At 40.5% G+C, this 19,949-nt stretch overlaps 1 protein-coding gene across 2 annotated transcripts in view; it reads left to right on the plus strand.

Annotated features, from left to right (window-relative positions):
* The window catches only part of NALCN (sodium leak channel, non-selective), a 303,251-nt gene that overhangs the window by 187,854 nt on the left and 95,448 nt on the right, over positions 1-19,949 (plus strand). For both annotated transcript variants that reach the window (XM_045081349.1, XM_045081348.1), the window contains exon 15: positions 7,624-7,698. In XM_045081349.1, coding sequence (XP_044937284.1) covers positions 7,624-7,698 — 75 coding nt within the window. The remainder of the gene's footprint in view (positions 1-7,623; positions 7,699-19,949) is intronic.

Genomic DNA, 19,949 nt, shown 5'->3' on the forward strand with positions numbered 1-19,949 from the left:
AATAATTTTTAAAAAAGAATTCTTAATGAAGTTCACTGTAGAGAGGGGAATAAGACAGCCCTTATCCCCTAATCATTGGCAAATGGGCTGTCGTTAAGCTGTATCGTGAGGGAAAGAAAGTAGTAAAAGTAAACTTTAAAGAAATAGTGGGCAGGGAGGTGTATGCAAAACAAGGACATGACTGTACGCAGAGTTCAAGAGAATGAAAAAATCTAGGTGGAGAGTCTCAGTCAAGAAAACCCCTTCTCAAATGGTAAGACCACCATCGTCCCCAATAAACTGTGACTTTCAACAGTCTGAGTCATGCTGACCCAAACGTTGAGTGTTAGGTAGAGAGGATGAACGGTCACATCCCAGCAAAACTGGAGGGAATAATGAAATGGGGAACACACCTGCTTCTGCGTTCTGCGGTCTACCCAACCGTGCTGAGATGGGTTCTGGGTAAAAGGAAGGAAGGCAGATAATTGCCTGTGGTTGAATGAATAAAACTTAAAACATTCCAAATATCTCGCAAACTCTTAGCTCAGGAGAATCTGACTTTTTCAGTAGAGTGTGTGGAGTGAGACGAGTAGTCAGAGAAGAAAAGACAGTTTTTGAGATTTTGTGGTGGCTGAACACCTATTAAGACAGTGGGCCAGGAACCATATCGAACCTGGAAACAGATCCTCCGAAATCCTCTCAGCTGGAAGGTCCGAATCCCACTGATATGTTGGAATGTCATTCCTAAATGTTTAGGAATGAGATTTGCCAGATTTCCAGAGACTTGACATGTGACATTTTCCCCACTAAGTGCATTATCAAGACTAAAAGTATTTTGAGAATGGACATTATAATCTGAGCAAACTAGAAGAATTAGGTACCTCTGATACTTTAATAGTTATTCTACACATTTTCACTGAAATTGGTGATTCAGAATGTATCAATATTGGTCATAATATAAGGAAGTGGATAGAGTACACCAGTTGTCTATTACATAGTAGAATACTTGGGCTGCATATTAATACAGTGGAATGTTATAGACCTGTTAAAAGTAGATACCAGCCAAAGTGTAAAAATATATATAACATATATATACATGAATTTTTTTAAGCATTGCACGAATTAAACGCCACTGTGTTGAAAGTGTAAGTGTGTCTTAACAAAGCTCAAGAGGAAACGAAGGGCTGGACCGTTAGCCTCTTTCTCCCCTGAAAGTGCATCATTGTGATGTAGTATTCTGTGCCACATTATAAATTCACATATTATGTAAATCTATATATCTAAAAAAAAGCAGAGCATAATTTAGAATTGGCCAAATGTAAGGGTAAAAGTGTTCCATGGAAATAATGAAGCTTTTGTGATGCTATGCAGTGGGTCCCTGTAAAAAATATTTATTAGGGGCACCTGGGCAGCCAGTGAGTTAAAGCCTCTGCCTTCGGCTCAGGTCATGATCCCAGGGTCCTGGGATCGAGCCCTGCATTGGGCTCTCTGCTCAGCAGGGAGCCTGCTTCCTCCTCTCTCTCTGGCTGCCTCTCTGCCTACTTGTGTCAGTCTGTGAAATAAATAAAATCTTAAAAAAATTATAAAAAATATTTATTATATCAATAACGTCTTAATATAAACCCATGAACCACACGTAATGACGATAGAAAACCTTTAGGGACAGCAGCCGTGTCGCCCGTAGGTAAACCCTGAAGGTAAGGCTCAGACGTCAGTGTCTGGGTTAAGAATCTTCGTTCACGACCTTTACCTCGGCTTTCTCTAAAAACAGAACAGATAAATGGGGAAAACAAAACAAAACGTTGAGAGAATCCGGGAACGGTCCTTGCTTCCAGAATGAGGACTTGTCCCCCACCCCTGTGACTTCTGGGGGGCAGGAGTGGCCAACACCCAGACCGGCTTGCACCGTCGCCCAGCCGTGCACGGGCCCGGTCTGTGGGCGAACAATGTGTCTTTGGCAACAAGAACATTAAATCTGAGGGCGGCGGAGCTGTCAGCGTCCCTTCACTTCTGTTCCTTAATCGCAGCGGTGAGGGCCGCCGTATCGGAGTGTGAGACAGAGCTGCAAAGTAATTCTCACCTCCTTGCCACCGCAGCAGCGAATCCTGCCTCTCCCGCGCCTTCTAGTTCCCATCCAAACAGGCCATCAAAGCCAGACTTCCGTCGCCCCCGTATCCCAGTGCTCGGCGACAGGGACCCAGCTCAGAGTCCACGTCCAGCTGGAGCTCCGGGAGGAAGCCCAGGCTGCCCACAGATTTTTAAAGATGATTTCTGTGGGTGCCATCGCGCCGTCGGGTTCATGAAGCCCTGCTGCCGAAACATGCACGGATATTTGCTGGAGGAACTCAAGTTTAATGATTTTTGAAAACAAACTTGAAATTCTCTCCTATTATTCGTGAATGTGTTGCCCAGACCCCTTCCCAGCTGCTTCATTCTGTGGACATGGGCTGTCAAGCCACGCAGCGCCCTCATCATCTCTCCCAGCAAAGCCCAAACTCTTGCTTTTTGAGTCTCACCTTCTCTCTACCCTGAAAACTCAGCTCCCGTCTGTACAAGAAGGAGAAACCACGGCCATCTCTCTGTCCTGCTCTGAGGGGAGCTTTTCTCTCTCCTCCAGGAAGAATGTATAAAATGACAGGGTTTTTTTTTTTTTCAAGTAACAAAATCTTACGTATTTAATAGCCCTTTGTCAACCTGTACTTTATACTGTCTAGTCACCGTGCCAATGAGCCAATTTAAAATAACTACATTATGAAAAAAAAAATTGCATTTGAAAGGAAAAGAGGTAACAGAGGGGAAGCTCATGTCATCACTTAGTGATCATTACAACCTCCCTCTCACACCTCCCAGCCTCCATGGGTGGCATCTGGGCAAACTGCCACCCCCCTGTCCTCCCTCTGTGGCCTCTGGCAGCCGTGCTCTGTGGTACTTAACCACTCACCAGGCCCGTAATAAGCCACATGCTCCCAAGACCTTGTCTTCACACATGCCACCTGGAAATCCTTCCTCATAATTCTCTTCCTGCCGAAGTCGTCTTTCTCCTTGGTGTCTTGATATCTTGGTGGCACAAGGTTGGATTCATCAGTGCCTTGCGATCTTCAGCAAGTAGCGTTCAGAAGACACGCTCCGGTCCGTTGGCCCCAGTCGGCTCTCAGAAGTCTAAATGCTCAGATGGCACAGAGCTGACCCTCTGATACTCTGCTTGGGTTTAGCGTTCAGTTGTCAATCTACGTACCTCTGAGCCTCCCTCTCAAACCCCTGCTCCAATTTCCTTTCACGTTCCTCTTGTCTAAGAGGAAATAACATTCTCCAGGATGGAGCTTGAGGGAGGCAGGTTGGGGGGAGTGGGGGTTGTTATCTCCATGGTGGGGCAGAAGCCACCCTCGGGGCCAGCAGCAGTGTTGGTGCCAACCCGGCTGTGTTCCACACCCACGACGCGGCCTCACTTCTCATCAGAACTTGAGGGGAGGTCGCCTCGCTGGAGGCCCCGCATGGATGAGGGGTGGCCTGCCCAGACTTGGAGGACTGGGAAGTTCTGAGACGAGAAGGAGGCGTGAGAGAACCCCAAGAACAAGTTTCTCTCGGTTCCCACCTAGAACGGCAGAACTTCCCGACTTCCTGAGAGTTGAAAGCCAGCATGTAGGAAAAACACTAGTGCGAGAACAATGGCCCAGGCTGGAGACCAGATGGAGAGTAGAGGGACTTGAATGGGAACCCCCAAAAGAGGTGTCCACGTCTTAACTCCCACACCTAGGAATATGACCTTCCTGGGAATAAGGGTCTTTGCAGATGTCATTAAACTAAGGTTCTTGAAATGAGACACCCTGGATTATGCAGGGGAGCCCTACCTCCAATGACAAATGTCCTCATAAGAAATGGATGAGGACAAGTCAGAGGAAGAAAGAGAAGACCACATGAACATAGAGGCAGAGGCTGGAGTGATGCCGCCCCGTGCTAACGACTACCTGGGGTCCTTGGAAGCAGGAAGGGGGCAAGGTTCATCCTCCCCTGGAGCCTCTCAAAGGAGCGTGGTCCAGCTGACAATGTGATTTTGGACAACTGGCCTCCAGAAACATCAAGAAGTACATTTCTGTTGTTTCCAGCCACCACTCTCATGCCGTATGTCACAGCAGCCCTAGGAAACTAACACAGAGGGTGTCACTGAGAATCAGACCTTATCAGGAGCTACAGAAGCTGAGATACTGATCAACTCACCAGAGGCCCCCAAACAAGCACCCATTGCTGCCCCTGATGGAGAACAGAGGACAGGCCCCATGGCCACAGGGCACCAGACGCTGATGAGAAGCATGCCCTTGAACTTACGCCAGTGAAAGAAGCATTTATTCAGATGTAACTGAGTTTGAAAGGACTGAATTGAATTGATAGAGGAAGATTCAGCTTTCAGCCAGCAAACAAATGGAGAGTTTATGGACTAAATTAAATTCATTTGTAGAAATATCAAAAAAATTAGTTTCTCCTATCCAAATTTATGTCTGTATATTTTCATGCAGGCTGTGCCACACGCCACAGGGTTGTTGGGAGAAGATTAAATGGAAAAAAGGGTAGTTGCAATTCCCTGAGCTATTGTTATTATCCGTGATAGGTCACAGACAAGGGCCCCAAACTCAGGTCTCCCACCACGGTGCTCCTTGTGCCAGGCCACCAACCGACGACGGCTCAATTTGGCTGTGAACTCATAGCGGTGGGTCCAATACCGTGTCCGTGCTCCTGACCAGGCAGCGTCTGACACATGGTTGGGGCTCCGTCAACTCCCTGCCGAATTTAATTGAAGAACATAACCTCACTGTCCTTAAGTAGCCTGCCATCTGTCTGGTGTTGGGAAAATAATTAAAAATAAAATATCCTGCCAACCCAGAAAACCTCTCCACCAAGGTAGATGAGAAAGAAAACAGTTTCCTCATGGACAGCCCCAGTCCAGACTGCGGTGGGCATCCCAGGCAACCTGCTGCAAAGACCACACCGACAAAGCCACCTCACGTTGTGCCGGTATCCCCACGTCGCGTCTGTGTCCGCAGGGTGAACGTAACCAGGCCTCGCCTAGGACCTGACAGCAACATTTGTTAGCGTTCCCCCCAAATTCACCTGGTGATTGGGGTGGCCATCTGTGGTAGCTAATTATCTTCCTCCCGAAGAAAAAGAAAACGGATATCTTCCAGATGAGTAGGTGGTTTTGCGACATGGTGCCGGGTTGCTAAATGACACTCACCTCTCCTCTCCCCCAACCCCCGCCTGAAAAGGGGAGACAGATAGGGTGCTGTCTGCCTGATGTTTACGTGTCAGAGAGATTGCCCCCCATCCAAGAAAATTGTTCCTGGGCTGTAAAATAAGTTGAGACTTATTTTGCTTTGAAAAAGGTATATCTACATCTCAAAGGGACAGAGGAAGACTTTCCAGAAGATGACAAGTTTTCTAAAGGAAATGCTCTAAGAAAAGGGACTTTCCCTCTTATCATCAGGGAAATTTTTTTCTTTTTAGATTTGGTCTACCCTTTACTGGGCAAATTGGAAAACTGGTTAAATTAGGAGAGAGCAGGGCCTGGACAAGTACCCGATGAGTGATGGAAATGGTGTCCTCCTCCACTGACACTGTTGTTGATGAGAATATCAAGGTCATGCAAGGGGACTAAACTTAAAGGGGACTCTGTATGGTCCCACTGAGATTAATGTCTGGTTAGAGGAAGGCGGAATGTATCGGTGCCTAGATGTCCGTGGTGTGGCAGGCATCGTGACATCAGTAAGTTTCTCATCTAGACCATTCCGTATCTTCTTTAAGTTCTGGTAGGATCCCAAACGACATGGCTTTTAAACAGAAGGGTGTTGGCACTTGTCCCAAGGCAAGCATATATTGTCAAAATTTAATAATATCTGGAGGCTCTTTTCCCTCTTGTTATATACTCACTGAACTTGGACAAGAGCTAGCCATTAACTTTTGCATAATAAATCTCTCTGGTACTCAAAAGTTATGACTAAATTGTCTTAACTTTCATACCTTCATACTTAACCATCTAATATTAACAAATGGGAGTAATTTCTTAAGAGGGAAATTGAAAGGAAGAACATAAATTAGGAATGAAAAAGATTTATCAAACAAATATGGAACTTTAGAGAATTCAAACTTGAAAAGGACTACAATTAAATATATATTTTTTAATTTTACTTTTTTGTTGCTTTCTTTCTTTTACCTGATTTATCCATTCAAAAAAAAAAAAAAGGCAATGCCTTTTTTACTTAATTTGTGAGATGTGGTGAAATACAAATAAAAGGGGGAAGTCTGTTTTTCATAGAGGCAGGCACCCTTAACATTCTACAGTACCTCCTTCTAACATTCACTCCATTGTTCTTTTTTGTACCTCCGTGCATTTCTACCCTGTACACTCCTATTTAATATTGTAATGTGAGGATTTTTCCAATGTTATTAAAATTCATGAGTGCATTCGTTATCTTGCTGTATAACAAATTATGGACAATAAGAGCTTACAAGGATAAACATTTATTTCTCACATATTTTCGACAGGTCAGGAATCTGGGACAGGCTGAGCTGGATGTTTCTAGCTCAAAATGTCTCATCCGTTTGCAGTCAAGATGTTGGTGGGACTGCAGTCACATGGAGGCTTGACAAGGGCAGGAGGGCCGGTTCCCAAGATGAATCACTCACAGGGCAGGAGGCTTTGTCTCATCACCACATGGACCTCACCATAGGGCCATTTGAGTGTCCCCATGTCATGGCACCAGGCTTCCACCAGAGTGGGTGATCCAAGAGAGAGCAAGCTGAAAAGCACAGTGTCTTTATCACCTAGCCTCATAAGTCACCCACGGTCATTTCCATAACCTATTGCATAGATCAGCCATATTCAGCTTGGGAGCAGGCTCTGTGAGAGTGTGAACACCAGGGGGCCCTCTTGGAGACTAGCTACCACAATGGGGATTTTTTTTTTTTTTTTTTTTAAAGATTTTCAGAGAGAGAGAGCACAGGCAGAGAGGCAGGCAGAGTCAGAGGGAGAGGCAGGCTCCCTGCTGGACAAGGAGCCCGATGTGGGACTCGATCCCAGGACGCTGGGATCATGACCTGAGCCGAAGGCAGCTGCTTAACCAACTGAGCCACCCAGGCGTCCCACAATGGGGATTTTTAATGGCTGTGTGAATTTTATAATAGAGACCTGCATAACTGCATTACCTACTTATGTAAGGTTAGATACTGTTTCTAGTATTTCATTATTACAAATAGCTACCAAGCACCTTTGTATATAAAGCTTTTCAATACGCCGAATTATTTTCTTTGGAAAATAGTCTCAGAAGTGTGACTGTGGAGTTATAAAAACTTTTTTCTTAATTTCCATTTTAAGTCGGTGTCATAAAGCAAATTAATTTCTTATATTGTTTATATCAGTTAACATATGCATTTCCTTTAACAAATTTATGATAAATACCTTAAAATCCCTATGCAATGCTTCAGAACTGCATGTTCATTTTTCATTTAATGCATTCTATGTAGCATATATTTTAGGTAGATAGTCTATATCATATATATATGTATATGTGTGTATATATATATATATATATATATATATAATGTTTTGATACTTACAGCATGTGGGTTTTTCATTGTTATTTAATCCTTTTATAGATCCTCCTGAGTTTGTTTGTTGCTGTTATTTTGGACAACTTAGAACTTGATGAAGATCTAAAGAAGCTTAAACAAGTAAGTAATGTGTGGGGAATTCTTCAAATCTGCATTTAAAAATATACGGGTGAAATGTGCTTACAGATACTGTTAAAAGAGAGATTCAAAGTTAAAAAAAAAAGATTTTAATAAGTTAAGGCAGTCTAAGTTGGCAAAATTTTCTTTTGTTTAATATTTATCCATTATCAACAGAGAAAGTTTTTTTATTGCTCTATAATTATCCGAGGAATATTTTCATATTACTATTTTGAGTAAAAGTAAGATGGACATACTACAGGAAATTGGATTGGCCACACACTTCTCCTTCAGCCATTACATGAAGGTTGTTTGAAAATGAAATGCCTCAAGGCCAGATTGCCATTTTGCATAATTTTGTGTGATACTCTTGATCATCATCATAAAAATATTAAGCATCAACTTGCCTGACCCCTAGACACTAAAAGAGAATTTAGTCTTGGTGCCCATAGTCATTATAAGAAATGGAATAGAATAAACGATTAGCTCTGTGCCTAGTTATGTGTGAAAACAGATTGGATATTATAGCATTGATAATCATACTCCCAAAAAATGGAAATGAAAATGCGTGAAGGTTATATGACTGATGGCAGAAAGATGACAGGTGTGATGGACCATTCTCACAGTTTCTGTTGCATGGAAGAACTTTGGCTTAAATATTTGGCTGTGTCAAAGAGTAGAGACCCTTTGAGAAGTAGAGTTGGTGTGAGAAGAGGACACTGGATAAGGTATTCTTTTTTTATTAAAATATAGTTGACAGTCAATGTTATATTGGTTTCAGGTGTTCAACGTAGTGGCTCAGTAATTCTATATATTATGCAATGCTCAACATAAATGCAGCTACCATCTGTCACCATACAAAGTTATTACAATATTATTGACTATATTCCCTATGCTCTACTCTTCATCCTCATGGCTTATTTATTTTATAGCTGGAAGTTTGCACCTCTTAATCTCCTTCACCTATTTTGCTCTCCCCCACCTCTTCCCTGGCAACAACCGGTTGGTTCTCTGTACTTATTAGTCTGTTTCTGGTTTTTTGTTTGTTTTTGGTTTTTGGTTTTTTCTGTTTATCTGTTTATTTGTTTTGTTTTTTAGCTTCCACATACAAGTGAAATTATACAGTGTTTGTCATTCCCTGTCTGACTTATTTCATTTATCATAATACCCTCTAACTCCATCCATATTGTCACAAATGGCAAGATATCATTCTTTTTCTGCCTGAGTAATATCCCATTATACATATATATATAGATATATATAGATATATATATATATCTCTACACACACACACACACGTATTTGTATATATATGTGTATATATATACCAATTCTTCTTTATCCATTCATCTATCAATGGACACTTGGGTTGCTTCCATATTTTAACTATTGTAAGTGCTACAGTAAACATAGGGTCACATATATCCTTTTGAAGTAGGGTTTTTGTTTTCTTTGGGTAAATACCCAGTAGTGGAATTACTGGATCCTATGTTAATTCTATTTTTTCATTTTTGACGAGCCTCCATATTGTTTTCCACAGTGGGTGAACTTGTTTTCATTCCCACCAACAGTGCACAAGGCTTCCTTTTTCTTCACATCCTCGCCAAGCTTGTTGTTTGTTGTGTTTTTGATTTCAGCCATTCTGACTGGTGCTCGGTGATGTCTCATTGTGGTTTTGATTTGCATGGTCTTGATAATGAGTGATGTTGAGCATCTTTTCATGTGTCTTTTGGCCATCTGGATGTCTTCTTTGGAAAAGTGTCTATTCAGCTTCTCTGCCCATTTTTTAACCAGATTGTTTGGGGTCTGGGGGGTGTTGAGTTGTAGAAGTTCTGTATATATTTTGTATTTAACCCCTTATTCCACAGATCATTTGCAAATATCCTCTACCATTCAGTAGGCTGCCTTTTCATTTTGTTGATGATTTCTTTTGCCATGGAGAAGCTTTTAGTTTGATGTAGTTCCAGTAGCCTATCTTCGCTTTTGTTTCCTTGCCTGAGAAGGGGGGTAAAATATTCTTGAATCGCCCTCCCCAGCACTGCAGAAATAATAAATGGGATGTTAACAAAGAACCAAGGCTACAAAACAAGTCTTACCTGGAATTCAAGGGAGGCCCTATACATTCAGAACTTTCAAATTGCATCTGAGTTGTCTTTTTAATGAAGGCAAACACAAAACGTATTTAAATGGTTTTATTGTCATTTGCATATCTTAAAGTCACTTTAGGCATTTTATCTTTGTATTTTTTATCTCCAAAGTCTGTGCTTTTAACCAAGGGCGTCGATAGAAGAAAAAATATATATTTGATAAAAAGGATGCCCACTGTGAGCATATCAAGGAAGGATTTAAGTGCTTTCCTGTCCTTCAACTACACAAGCAAAATGGCCCTCTGGGCATAGTGGAAATGATTTCTTCCAGACCTTTTCAGTTTGCAGCAACAGTGACAGGTTATTCAAATGAGAGTTGGGAACTTCCTTTATGCCATAGATGCAAATGCTTTATGCAGCTTCTAGTTATGGAAATACAGAATTAGTGAGTTCAGAATTGAAACTAACCTCATCAACCCACATAACTAATAAAAATCTGCTGTTGTATAACTACATTAGTTCTGGCTTTACAAATCTGGTATTTAGATGTGGGTTTTCCTGTATGCCATGTTCACTCTGCATTGACTTTTAATGTCCTCTAGTAGAGGCATATGTATTGTATGGATAAAATGAAAAATAGTCTATTTTTTTTTAAAATGGGTGATACAGCCAGGTTCAATATAGTCTTAAATAACCACTGGCCAACTAAAATTCCATATAATTCCAGCCCACGTTTGTAGAATAGTTTTTCCACCAGAAAGAAGTAAACTAAATCAGTATGGCAGTTTCTTTTCAAGTTTATGAATTTGAATATACTAATATTTGATGTGATATTATATATAATGTGTATATATATACACACATTTAATATATATAATATATATAATGTGTGTATATATATATACATATATATATGTGTGTGTGTGTGTATATATATATATATATATATATATACTTTTTATGGGACCCCCAAGAGAAAAACTAACAATAATTAAAAATCAGGAATTTAATTGACATCCACTTTCGTCTTGGACTCGACAGTTTTAATAAACTGTATGGTGCTTTGTTTTGAGCATCTATCATTAGTTACAAAATGGCTTTTATTTAATCACCTGTGGTATATTAGTGACGCTTTGTATTTCTGGAAATCCTGTATACCAGAGCTCATTATCCAATTATGCCAGCCTGCAATTTGAAGTATCTTCTTTGAATATTTAGAGATCTTTGAACACTGAATAAATAAAACAGCAAACTCATTTTCATGAGTAGTTTTCACATTGGACTAACACTACCTATCTATTAAATTCACCTATTAATTCATACTTGAAACTCATCAAATATTATCAGATTAAATTAAGATGTCCTATTTCATTTTCTTCCATTTTGTATAAGCATATTTCATTTCATGAGTTTTTATGAATTGTATAATTTTTTATATCCCCCCTTATTTCCAATGATCTTGGCCTTTGAAGTGGGGTTCATCTACATACATAGTTACAAGAATATACCCCACCCCACCCCCACACACACATGCACTTTCATACACACATGCATATAACCATGTGAATACCTGAAACATTAGCCTGTCTCTCACAGCATCTTTCAGACCGCCAATAAAATTGTTACCTAGATTATTCATTTATTTAGTTTTCTGTGTGCAACCTCAGTCCTTATGGGTTTAAATGCAAACACTCTATTTTTATTTTTCCGAGATAGAGAACAGAATGAGAAAGATGTAAAAAGCATTTGATTTTCTTAACATTTTAAGTTCCAGACAACACTGCAGACTTCATAGTCTGTCTTTGTTCAGTACAAACTTATTTTTCATCCTTTATCCTTTCGCCAACTAATCTGTAGTTTCTTACGGCTCCAGTAATATTTGTCGGACTCATTCAAGTGCCAGGTGCTATATATTATCACTAATCTGAATTTCACAGCAGCCGTATAATGTAGGCATTATCAATATATACATCTTACAGATGGAGAAACTAAGGCACAGAGAAGTTAAGTAACTTACTTAAGGCTACACAGCTAATACATGGCTGAGTTAGGATTTGCATCCAGGCAATTAGGACCTAAAGCCCAGGCTCTATTACTGAGTCACAGAAAAGCTATATATATACCAAACATGAGTCATACCTTTTGTGGAGGCTCTCTCATAGGACTGCTAATTACTCATATATAAGTGACATAATGTGATTATATTTTAGATGACAGAAACATTATGATATTCATGAAATAACCATTGCTATGAGAGGCAGTTTTCTGAGGAATGGAGGTGAATTAAGCAAACCAATCATTAGAAGTATCCAAAATAGTTCTCGTTTTCCCTGGAAAAGCAGATGATTTAATCAGAGCCACTGGAGTTAGGACTTTTGCAGCAGGTAAGAGCTCAAATGCTTACCATTCACTCCAAATATGGCAGATGCTGCCCAAGAACCCTCTTCTCTCAGTGACCTTCTGGAACAATGAGTCTCTTCAGACAATGACACAAGCTGTTTGCAATATATCACATTTCAGTGAGGCCTCTAGAGACTTTTAACATATTTTATTATGATTGTGGTAAAAAAAAAAACAATTGTGTTAACATGTAAATGTTGGTTCATAGACATTTTTCAAGAGTAATAGTAACCAGTGCAAGTCACCTCTAAAATGAAGAGGTTAAGTATAAACACTAAACAAAGCTGTTAGAAGGAGAAAGTCTGTTCTCATGCTCAGCAGAGGAGGAGATACGACCCTGAAGATCGATGGGAGAGGAGGGAGCTAAAAGTTAGGGAAGACAATAGAACGCAAGAGAAGCAGGAGGACGTGAAGTAGGGAATTAGGAAAACATTCAAGATATGAAATTAACGGAAAGAGCACAGATTATGAGTCTAACCCTGTGACGAAGGGGGAGCAGTGGGACCAAATCCAGAGTCAGGAAAGTGACCAATCAGGTTGCCAGATGGCAAAGGACACCAGAGCCCTTCAGGGAGAAGCTCCCTGAGGCCAGGTACATTCTGCATGACCCATTGTTGGTGGAATCCTGGAATCACATTCTTCTTAAGTACACCCATGCTACATAGCTTTTTCCTGTTGTTTTCTGGTCACCTCCTTGCCCTTTGCGACAGCTGTTACCTACCACCTAGGGACTGCTGACCTGCAGAACTTTTCAGGGGAAAGTGTGGAGCTGGCCGCCATTTTTTTTTTTTTTTTTAAACACTTCAGGAAGCCTAGAGGGACTCGTTCATGCACCCGATGTAAGACCAGACGTGCTAACTCAAATGCCAACTGCAATACTTTTTGCTGGAAATCTGCACATTCTAGGTGGCAGTGCAACTTCCCTTATGCCAAAGTTTTGTTATTGTTGTTGTTGTTTTAATGGGATTCAGAGGGGGCACACTAATAAGACTCCTTGCCAACACATTTTGAGAATTTCTAAAGTACGTGTTCCCACCAGGCCTACCTCCAGCCAATATCACAAGGACTGTGCCTTGAAAGCCACTAAGGTAGTTTTCCTTTTGTCATTCTTCAAGAGAAATAATGTTCTAAGAAACTGTACTAATGCTGCTCCATATGAAATTCATCTTTTGCTTTCCCTGTGTGTTGCATATAAGACTCAGCTGATTCCCGGCAGCGATAAAGCAGTAACCATCATTTCATGGCTCTCATACCTAATTAAATAAAGACCATGCTTCTCTTTTCACCATCCTGACACCCAACGCAAGCCCTGGAGATGGAGACAGATAGAGATACAGGTTCAGATATAGATAAAGATACAGGCATATAATGGTTTTCTACACAAGATCAGAAAATTGACTAGAAATGAGATTGTGAGTGGGTAATTTGGCTATTGAGAAGCCAAATCAGTTTGCATACAAGCTAAAAATTTCCTTGACCCAGTGCTGTCCTCCAAACAGTAGTAGGAAACAGTGACCTTGGTCCTCAGTCGCCATAGCAAAGACACTGGAGGATAAAAGTGGAGTTTTGCAAACTTCAAAAATGAAGAAAATCCTCACAGCTTTAATGATTTTTGCAAATTCAGTGCAAGATAGATATAAAGGGTTTTCTTTCAAGCAGTATAAAATTCATTAAACTATGAGGAAAAAAACCCACAGAGAAGCCTCAGGGAAAGAATCGTTGAAAAGGGAAGTATAGATAGACTATTTAGATTAAATTCAAAACTCTGAAATTAAAACTGTTTCCCCAGTGCTATATCAAGTTTCATTTGAATCCTAGTTCAAATTTGATAATGTTTGGTCTTTGGTGGTGTCCACTATTAGTGAGGATGGACATGTAAAGGAGCCTTTCTATCTTATGACTCTAAGTTTTTAAAAAAATTATATTCCTTTAAAATATGAGGTCTAGGAAACTATTTCTCTTTCACCTACCTGGGAGCTTTCATTTTCATCTCCACTTGGTGTCTCTGTGAAGGTCTTTCTAGAGGGAGGGCAGTCGCACAAAGATAAGTGTTGGGCAGTGTGCCACTCAGCTCAGCACTGGTTGCCATCTCCTGATCTGGGTCAGGCCTTCAGTCTTCTCAGGATTTTGCCCATCAGTGAATTCATTCAACCTAGTATAACATAAAGGAGTGACATAACTCTGTGATCCTAAATATCACCCATTGAAACAACTTCATGCAAGGTGCTCCATATTAAATTTTTGGATTTTATGTTAAATATTAAAGACACAGAAACTAACACTCAAAGGAGGACATTTCTCGCCCACGTTCATACAATTTGTAGGTGCCCAAGTTGGAATAACATGGGCTCTCTGATTCTAATCCAGTGTCCTCACCAAAGGACATCATGATGCATGCTCAGAGAACCAGTTCCTTCATTAATTTTGAGACGTACGTCTAGAAAGTAGGTTGGAAAGTGTACTTACATTTGTGGATTATCATCTTCTCTTCCTGTGGGTATATAGACTGAGGGTCAAAGTATAATCAGGACATAGTCTAGGGAGCCAGGAATCAGTGTGGGGGATGGGTAAAGGAGGAAGGCTGCGTGATTCAAATACATAATGGCATAGGCTAAGGTCATATGAGGTATCCCTTTTATAGATAGGATGCTACTACTCAGAGATGAGATCTACCTGTTTCATAATCCTGGGGTCTGACTACTTCTCTTCTGCGGTTCAGATGTTTTGTTGGGGCAAGGGACATAATGATGACCAACATATTATTCCTGCCTTAAGGTGCTTGTGAGGTGGTGGAAGAAAGTGACATGCAAACAGATGCTATGAGAGGCTTGAGGACACACAGGAGACACACAGAACTTTAATGATGAGATCAGAGGTGTTTTCTCACAAGGATGGGGTAGACTGAAATCTGAAGTAATGCCTAGCCAGGTGAAGGGGGTTAGGAGAAAGTGGCATGAGGAAGCGCACTCAGGACCACAAGAACAGCAAGCTTTTTCTTTGGCCAAGAGGAAACAGTGGTTTTCTGGAGACCACTAGAAGTTTACTGTGGCTCAAGTGTTGAGCAAGGGAGAAATGGTGTGTTGGAAAAATGAGCAGGGCACTGCAAGTGAAAAGCTATGAGTGGTGAATGAGCAAATTTAGGTATTGTCTGAAAGGCATTTAAGCCCAAGAGTGACATAACACCCCCTACATTCCAGCATCAGCATGGGAAATGGACTGAAGGGGCCCTAGACTGATAATTAGGACCATTGGTCCTGAGCCAGGCAGTGATCGTTGCCTCAACTAAAGGCAACTGAGACAAGGGAACGTGTAGGGGTGGTGGAATACAGAGGGTAATATTTGGTGATTAGTTGGAAGTAAAAGAAGAGCAAAGATAGGTGACCAGGGTGTCACCTGGTTTTCTAGATTACCAGAGGTATGCCAAGATGGAGAGAGCAAGAGAAGGAACGGGGGGGGGGGTGGTTTGTTATATTTAGGGGGGAGGGAGCTGGCCACATTTACCATGAGATCCCTGAGAGATACTTATGGGACAATGTCTGTGGGTAGATAGAAGGTTTAAAGTTTAGGTAGAGTCTTAGGGTTGAAAGACATTATTAGGGAGGAGCAAAAGTCAAAATCCAGTTGGTAATTTAAGCCTTTAGAAGTCCTAAGTTTACCATGGTTCTTGAGGAACAACACATGAATTGTATAAGCCATAAGGAGGAGCCTGAAATATGATTGAGAAGTCACAGCCCAAGAAGGAGGAGGAAAGTCTAGAATGTTTGTCATCAAATCCAAAGGTAAAAATATTCCAAGAAGGAGACTGTGGTCAACAAGCTCCTATTTCAGAGAGGTAAAAAAAATGTCACCATAGAAAACACTTCTATCTGTAATAACATCAGGAAGAATGAAATATTAAGGTGTAACCTTAACCAAAGACATAAAAGATTTCTTTTTTTTTAAAGATATTATTTATTTATTTGACAGACGGAGATCAAAAGTAGACAGAGAGGAGGTGGGGGGTGGGGGGAAGCAGGCTCCCTGCTGAGCAGAGAGCCCGATGCGGGGCTTGATTCCAGGACCCTGGGATCATGACCTGAGCCGAAGGCAGAGGCTTACCCATTCAGCCACCCAGGTGCCCCAACATAAAAGATTTCTACACTAAAAATGATAAAACATCATTGAAAGAAATTACAGAAGACACAAATAAATGAAAAGACATCTGTGTTCATGGACTGAAGAATTAATATTGTTAAAGTGTCCATGCTACCCAATGTGATTCACAGATCAAAGCAATCCCTATCAAAATCCTAATGTACATTTTGGCAGAAATGAAAAAAAAAAAATCCTAAAATTCATGTAGACTCTCAAAGATCCCCAAACAGCCAAATAAACAAACAAAGGCCCAAAAAGGACAAACTGAGTTGAGACCTCATCTCCCTCATCCCAAAATATATCACAAAGCTTCAATAATTAAACAACATGGTACTGACATAAAGACAGACTTATAGATCAGTAGAACAGAAGAAAGAGAGCCCAGAAATAAACCCTCATGTCTGTGGTCAAATGATCTTCAACAAGTATGTCAAAACCACACAATGAGAAAAAGAAAATCTCTTTAATTAGTGATGCTGGGAAAACTGGATGTTCATATGCAGATTGGACCCTTACCTTAGATCATATACAAAAAGTAACTCAAAATGGATTAAAGAATTTAATGTAAGACCTACAACTATAATACTCCTAGAAAAAAAATTACAAAAAATTTTCATGACATTGAAATTGGGAAGTCATAATAAGTCATTATGTATTGGATATGACATCAAAAGTACCCATAACAAAAAAAAAAAAAAAAAAGAATAAACAAATGAGATTACATCAAACCTAAAAACATTTGTGCATAAAAAGAAAACAATCAACATGGTGTAAAGGCACTCTCTGGAATGGTAGAAAATTTTTGCAAACCATATATCTGATAATATCCAAATGTATAAAGAATTCTACAACTCAACAACAACAAAACAGGTAGCAATGGACTTTGCACATTTCTACAAAGAAGATATAAGAATGGCCAAGAACCATATGAAAAGATGTGCAGCTTTGCTAGTCATCAAAACCACAATGAGATACAATCTTGCAGTCATTACAGTGACCACTATTTAAAAAACTAGAAAATAAAAAGTATTGGCAAGGATATAGAGAAATTGGAACAGTTGCGCACTATTCCTGGGAATGTGCAGCCACCTTGGAAAACAGTATGAAGTTCTTCAAAAAAAAATTAAAAATAGTTATGATCCAGCAATACAACTTCTGGGTATACATCAAAAAGAATTGAAATCAGGGCCTTGAAGAGATATTTGCGAACCCATATTTGTTGCAGAATTATTCACAATAGCCAAGAGGTGGAAGCAACTCAGAGGTCCATTAGCAAGTGAATGGGTGAAGAAAATGTGGTGTACACATACAATAGAATATTATTCAGCCTTAAAAAGGAAGGAAACTCTGACACCTGCTACAGCATTGATAGACCTTGAGGACATTGTAGTCAGTGATGTAAGCCAGTAACAAACAAAGAAGAGCGATATGATTCCACTTCTCGGCATTTCTAGAGGAGTCCAGTTTACAGAAACAGGAGGTAGAATGGTGGCTGCAGGGAGCCAGGGGAGGGAGCCAGGGGAAGTTCAATGTCTACAGAGTTTTAGTTCTACAAGATTAAGAAGTCCTGGAGGTCTTTAGTAAAATAAGGTGAATGTACTTAACACTACTGAACTGTAGTACTCTTAAAAATGAATGCGATGGTACATTTATATCATGTGTTTTTGATCACAACTTTTAAAAAATTTTAATGAAAAAATGGCAACCATATTGGCAGTAAGACAGTGGTAGGTGACGGTGATGACAGCAAGCTCAGACATTTGGGTAGAAGTTGGGTTCTAGGAGATGAGTAGTGTGTGACAGCTAAGAAGTGAAAATGAATCCAATCCTTTCTTCTCAGACTTGTCATCCTCAAAGCTTCCAGACAGACCACTCATTACTGGCTGATTCTTAATGTTTTCAGATACATCACCCCTATTTACTATAGGGCTATCAAACCCTTTCTTCCACTGCAGCATGCATGGAGAAGGATGTTTACACAACACACAAGGTCAACAGCTGGAAATCCCAGGGAGTTGGAAGCATCAGACATCCAGGATTCCTGCTGCTCCAGGAAACACGGAGCTGCCCAGGGGCCAGAGGATCAATATCCTCAAGAAAATCAAATCATTAGCAGCTGGGGGTTAGGAAATGGTTTACTGGAATCCTTTGATGTTACTCGACTCCACTTGAAGCCACTCTCCACCTTTTGGTTAGAAATGACTCTTCAGTTGTCAATTTATATACTACTCCCCATAATTTTCCATAATTTAAATCTCAGGAGGTCACTTTATATAGTATTTGCTCGGCTATTTCTGAAATTGCTTCATTGTTAGGGTTTTGTTTAATCATAAATTCTTATGTCCATAAAGACATGAACAGCACTAAGATCAGTTCAAAGAGATGAAGCGACTAAGGCTGAAAACCATTCGGATCAGGGTTCAAGCCAAGAGGCCACTAAAGAGGCTCAAAATTTGGGGATATCAATTATCAGCATTAGACATGGCCTAGAAATCCAGAAGTCAATGCAAAAAGGGGAGAGAGCCAACCAGAATTTTGGAGTTAAACTGGCAATAGTCAGGGATCAGGGCATCAAACAGAGGAGGAACCTCTCAGAATTTATGTCCTCTGGGCATTCAGTTGTATCTCTCAAAAAGATACATTGAAACCCTTATCCCTAGTACTTGTGAGGGTGACCTTATTTGGAAACAGGGTATTTGCACATGAAATCAAGTTAAGATGAGGTCCTTATGGTGAACATTCATCCACTCTGATTGGTGCCCTTATATGAAAAGGAGAAGAGAGACAGACAGACAGACAGACAAGAACAGGATGTGATGAAGAAACAGACACTGTGAGGCATCTACAAGCTAGGAAGCACCAAGAATTGCCAGCTGTCACTGGAAGCTAAGAGAGAGGCTTGGAACAGACTCTCCCTCAGAATCCCCACAGGGCACCAAGCCCACAGAACCTTGATTTTGGATTGCCAGGCTCCAGACATGTGAGACAATAAATTTCTGCTGTTCTAAGTCAGCTAGTGTTGGTACTTTGTTACAACTTTGTTAACTCAGGAACTAATACAACCACCAGAGTCTTGGTCTCTGGCCTCCAGAAGTAGTGCTCCCTTTTTGGTGCTGGGAAGTAAGCAGCTGAGAGTATGGCATAATGGGAGGTAACAGGTTCATCTCAGGGTATAGACCAGCTATCACCAACCAAGAGCAGCTTTCTTAGCAGCTGAAATCTTCACCTTCACTCTTCATCAAGTAAGTCAATAAAAAGTGAGTTTTATGAATTTGAAACTTTCTTGGAAGAAGAGTTTCTCTAAACCCTTCCAAATTGTCATTCCATGAATGACTGACTCAAACCAGATCACTCATAGACCCTGTTCTTGGCCTCATTCCACTGGCACTCGGAACTTTTTATAAATTACCTTAAGTCTCTCTCTCTCTTGCCTTTGAACAAACATAAAATGATTTCCCTACATTGATGAGTTGTTGGTTGGGCCATTCGACAGTGGTGCTAATTCAGAATTACTTTCATGTTTTTCTCATAACATTCTGTAAGACAATCTCTCGATTTTTTAAAAAATGGGAAAGTTTGTAGGAGAAAACATGCCCAAATTAGGGGAGAATCTCCCCGTTCAGCTTTGCCTAA

The sequence above is a fragment of the Mustela putorius genome, unplaced genomic scaffold (genome assembly GCF_011764305.1).
Source record: "Mustela putorius furo isolate JIRA1106 unplaced genomic scaffold, ASM1176430v1.1 tig00000551_pilon_pilon_pilon, whole genome shotgun sequence".
In the NCBI taxonomy this organism is placed as follows: domain Eukaryota; kingdom Metazoa; phylum Chordata; class Mammalia; order Carnivora; family Mustelidae; genus Mustela; species Mustela putorius.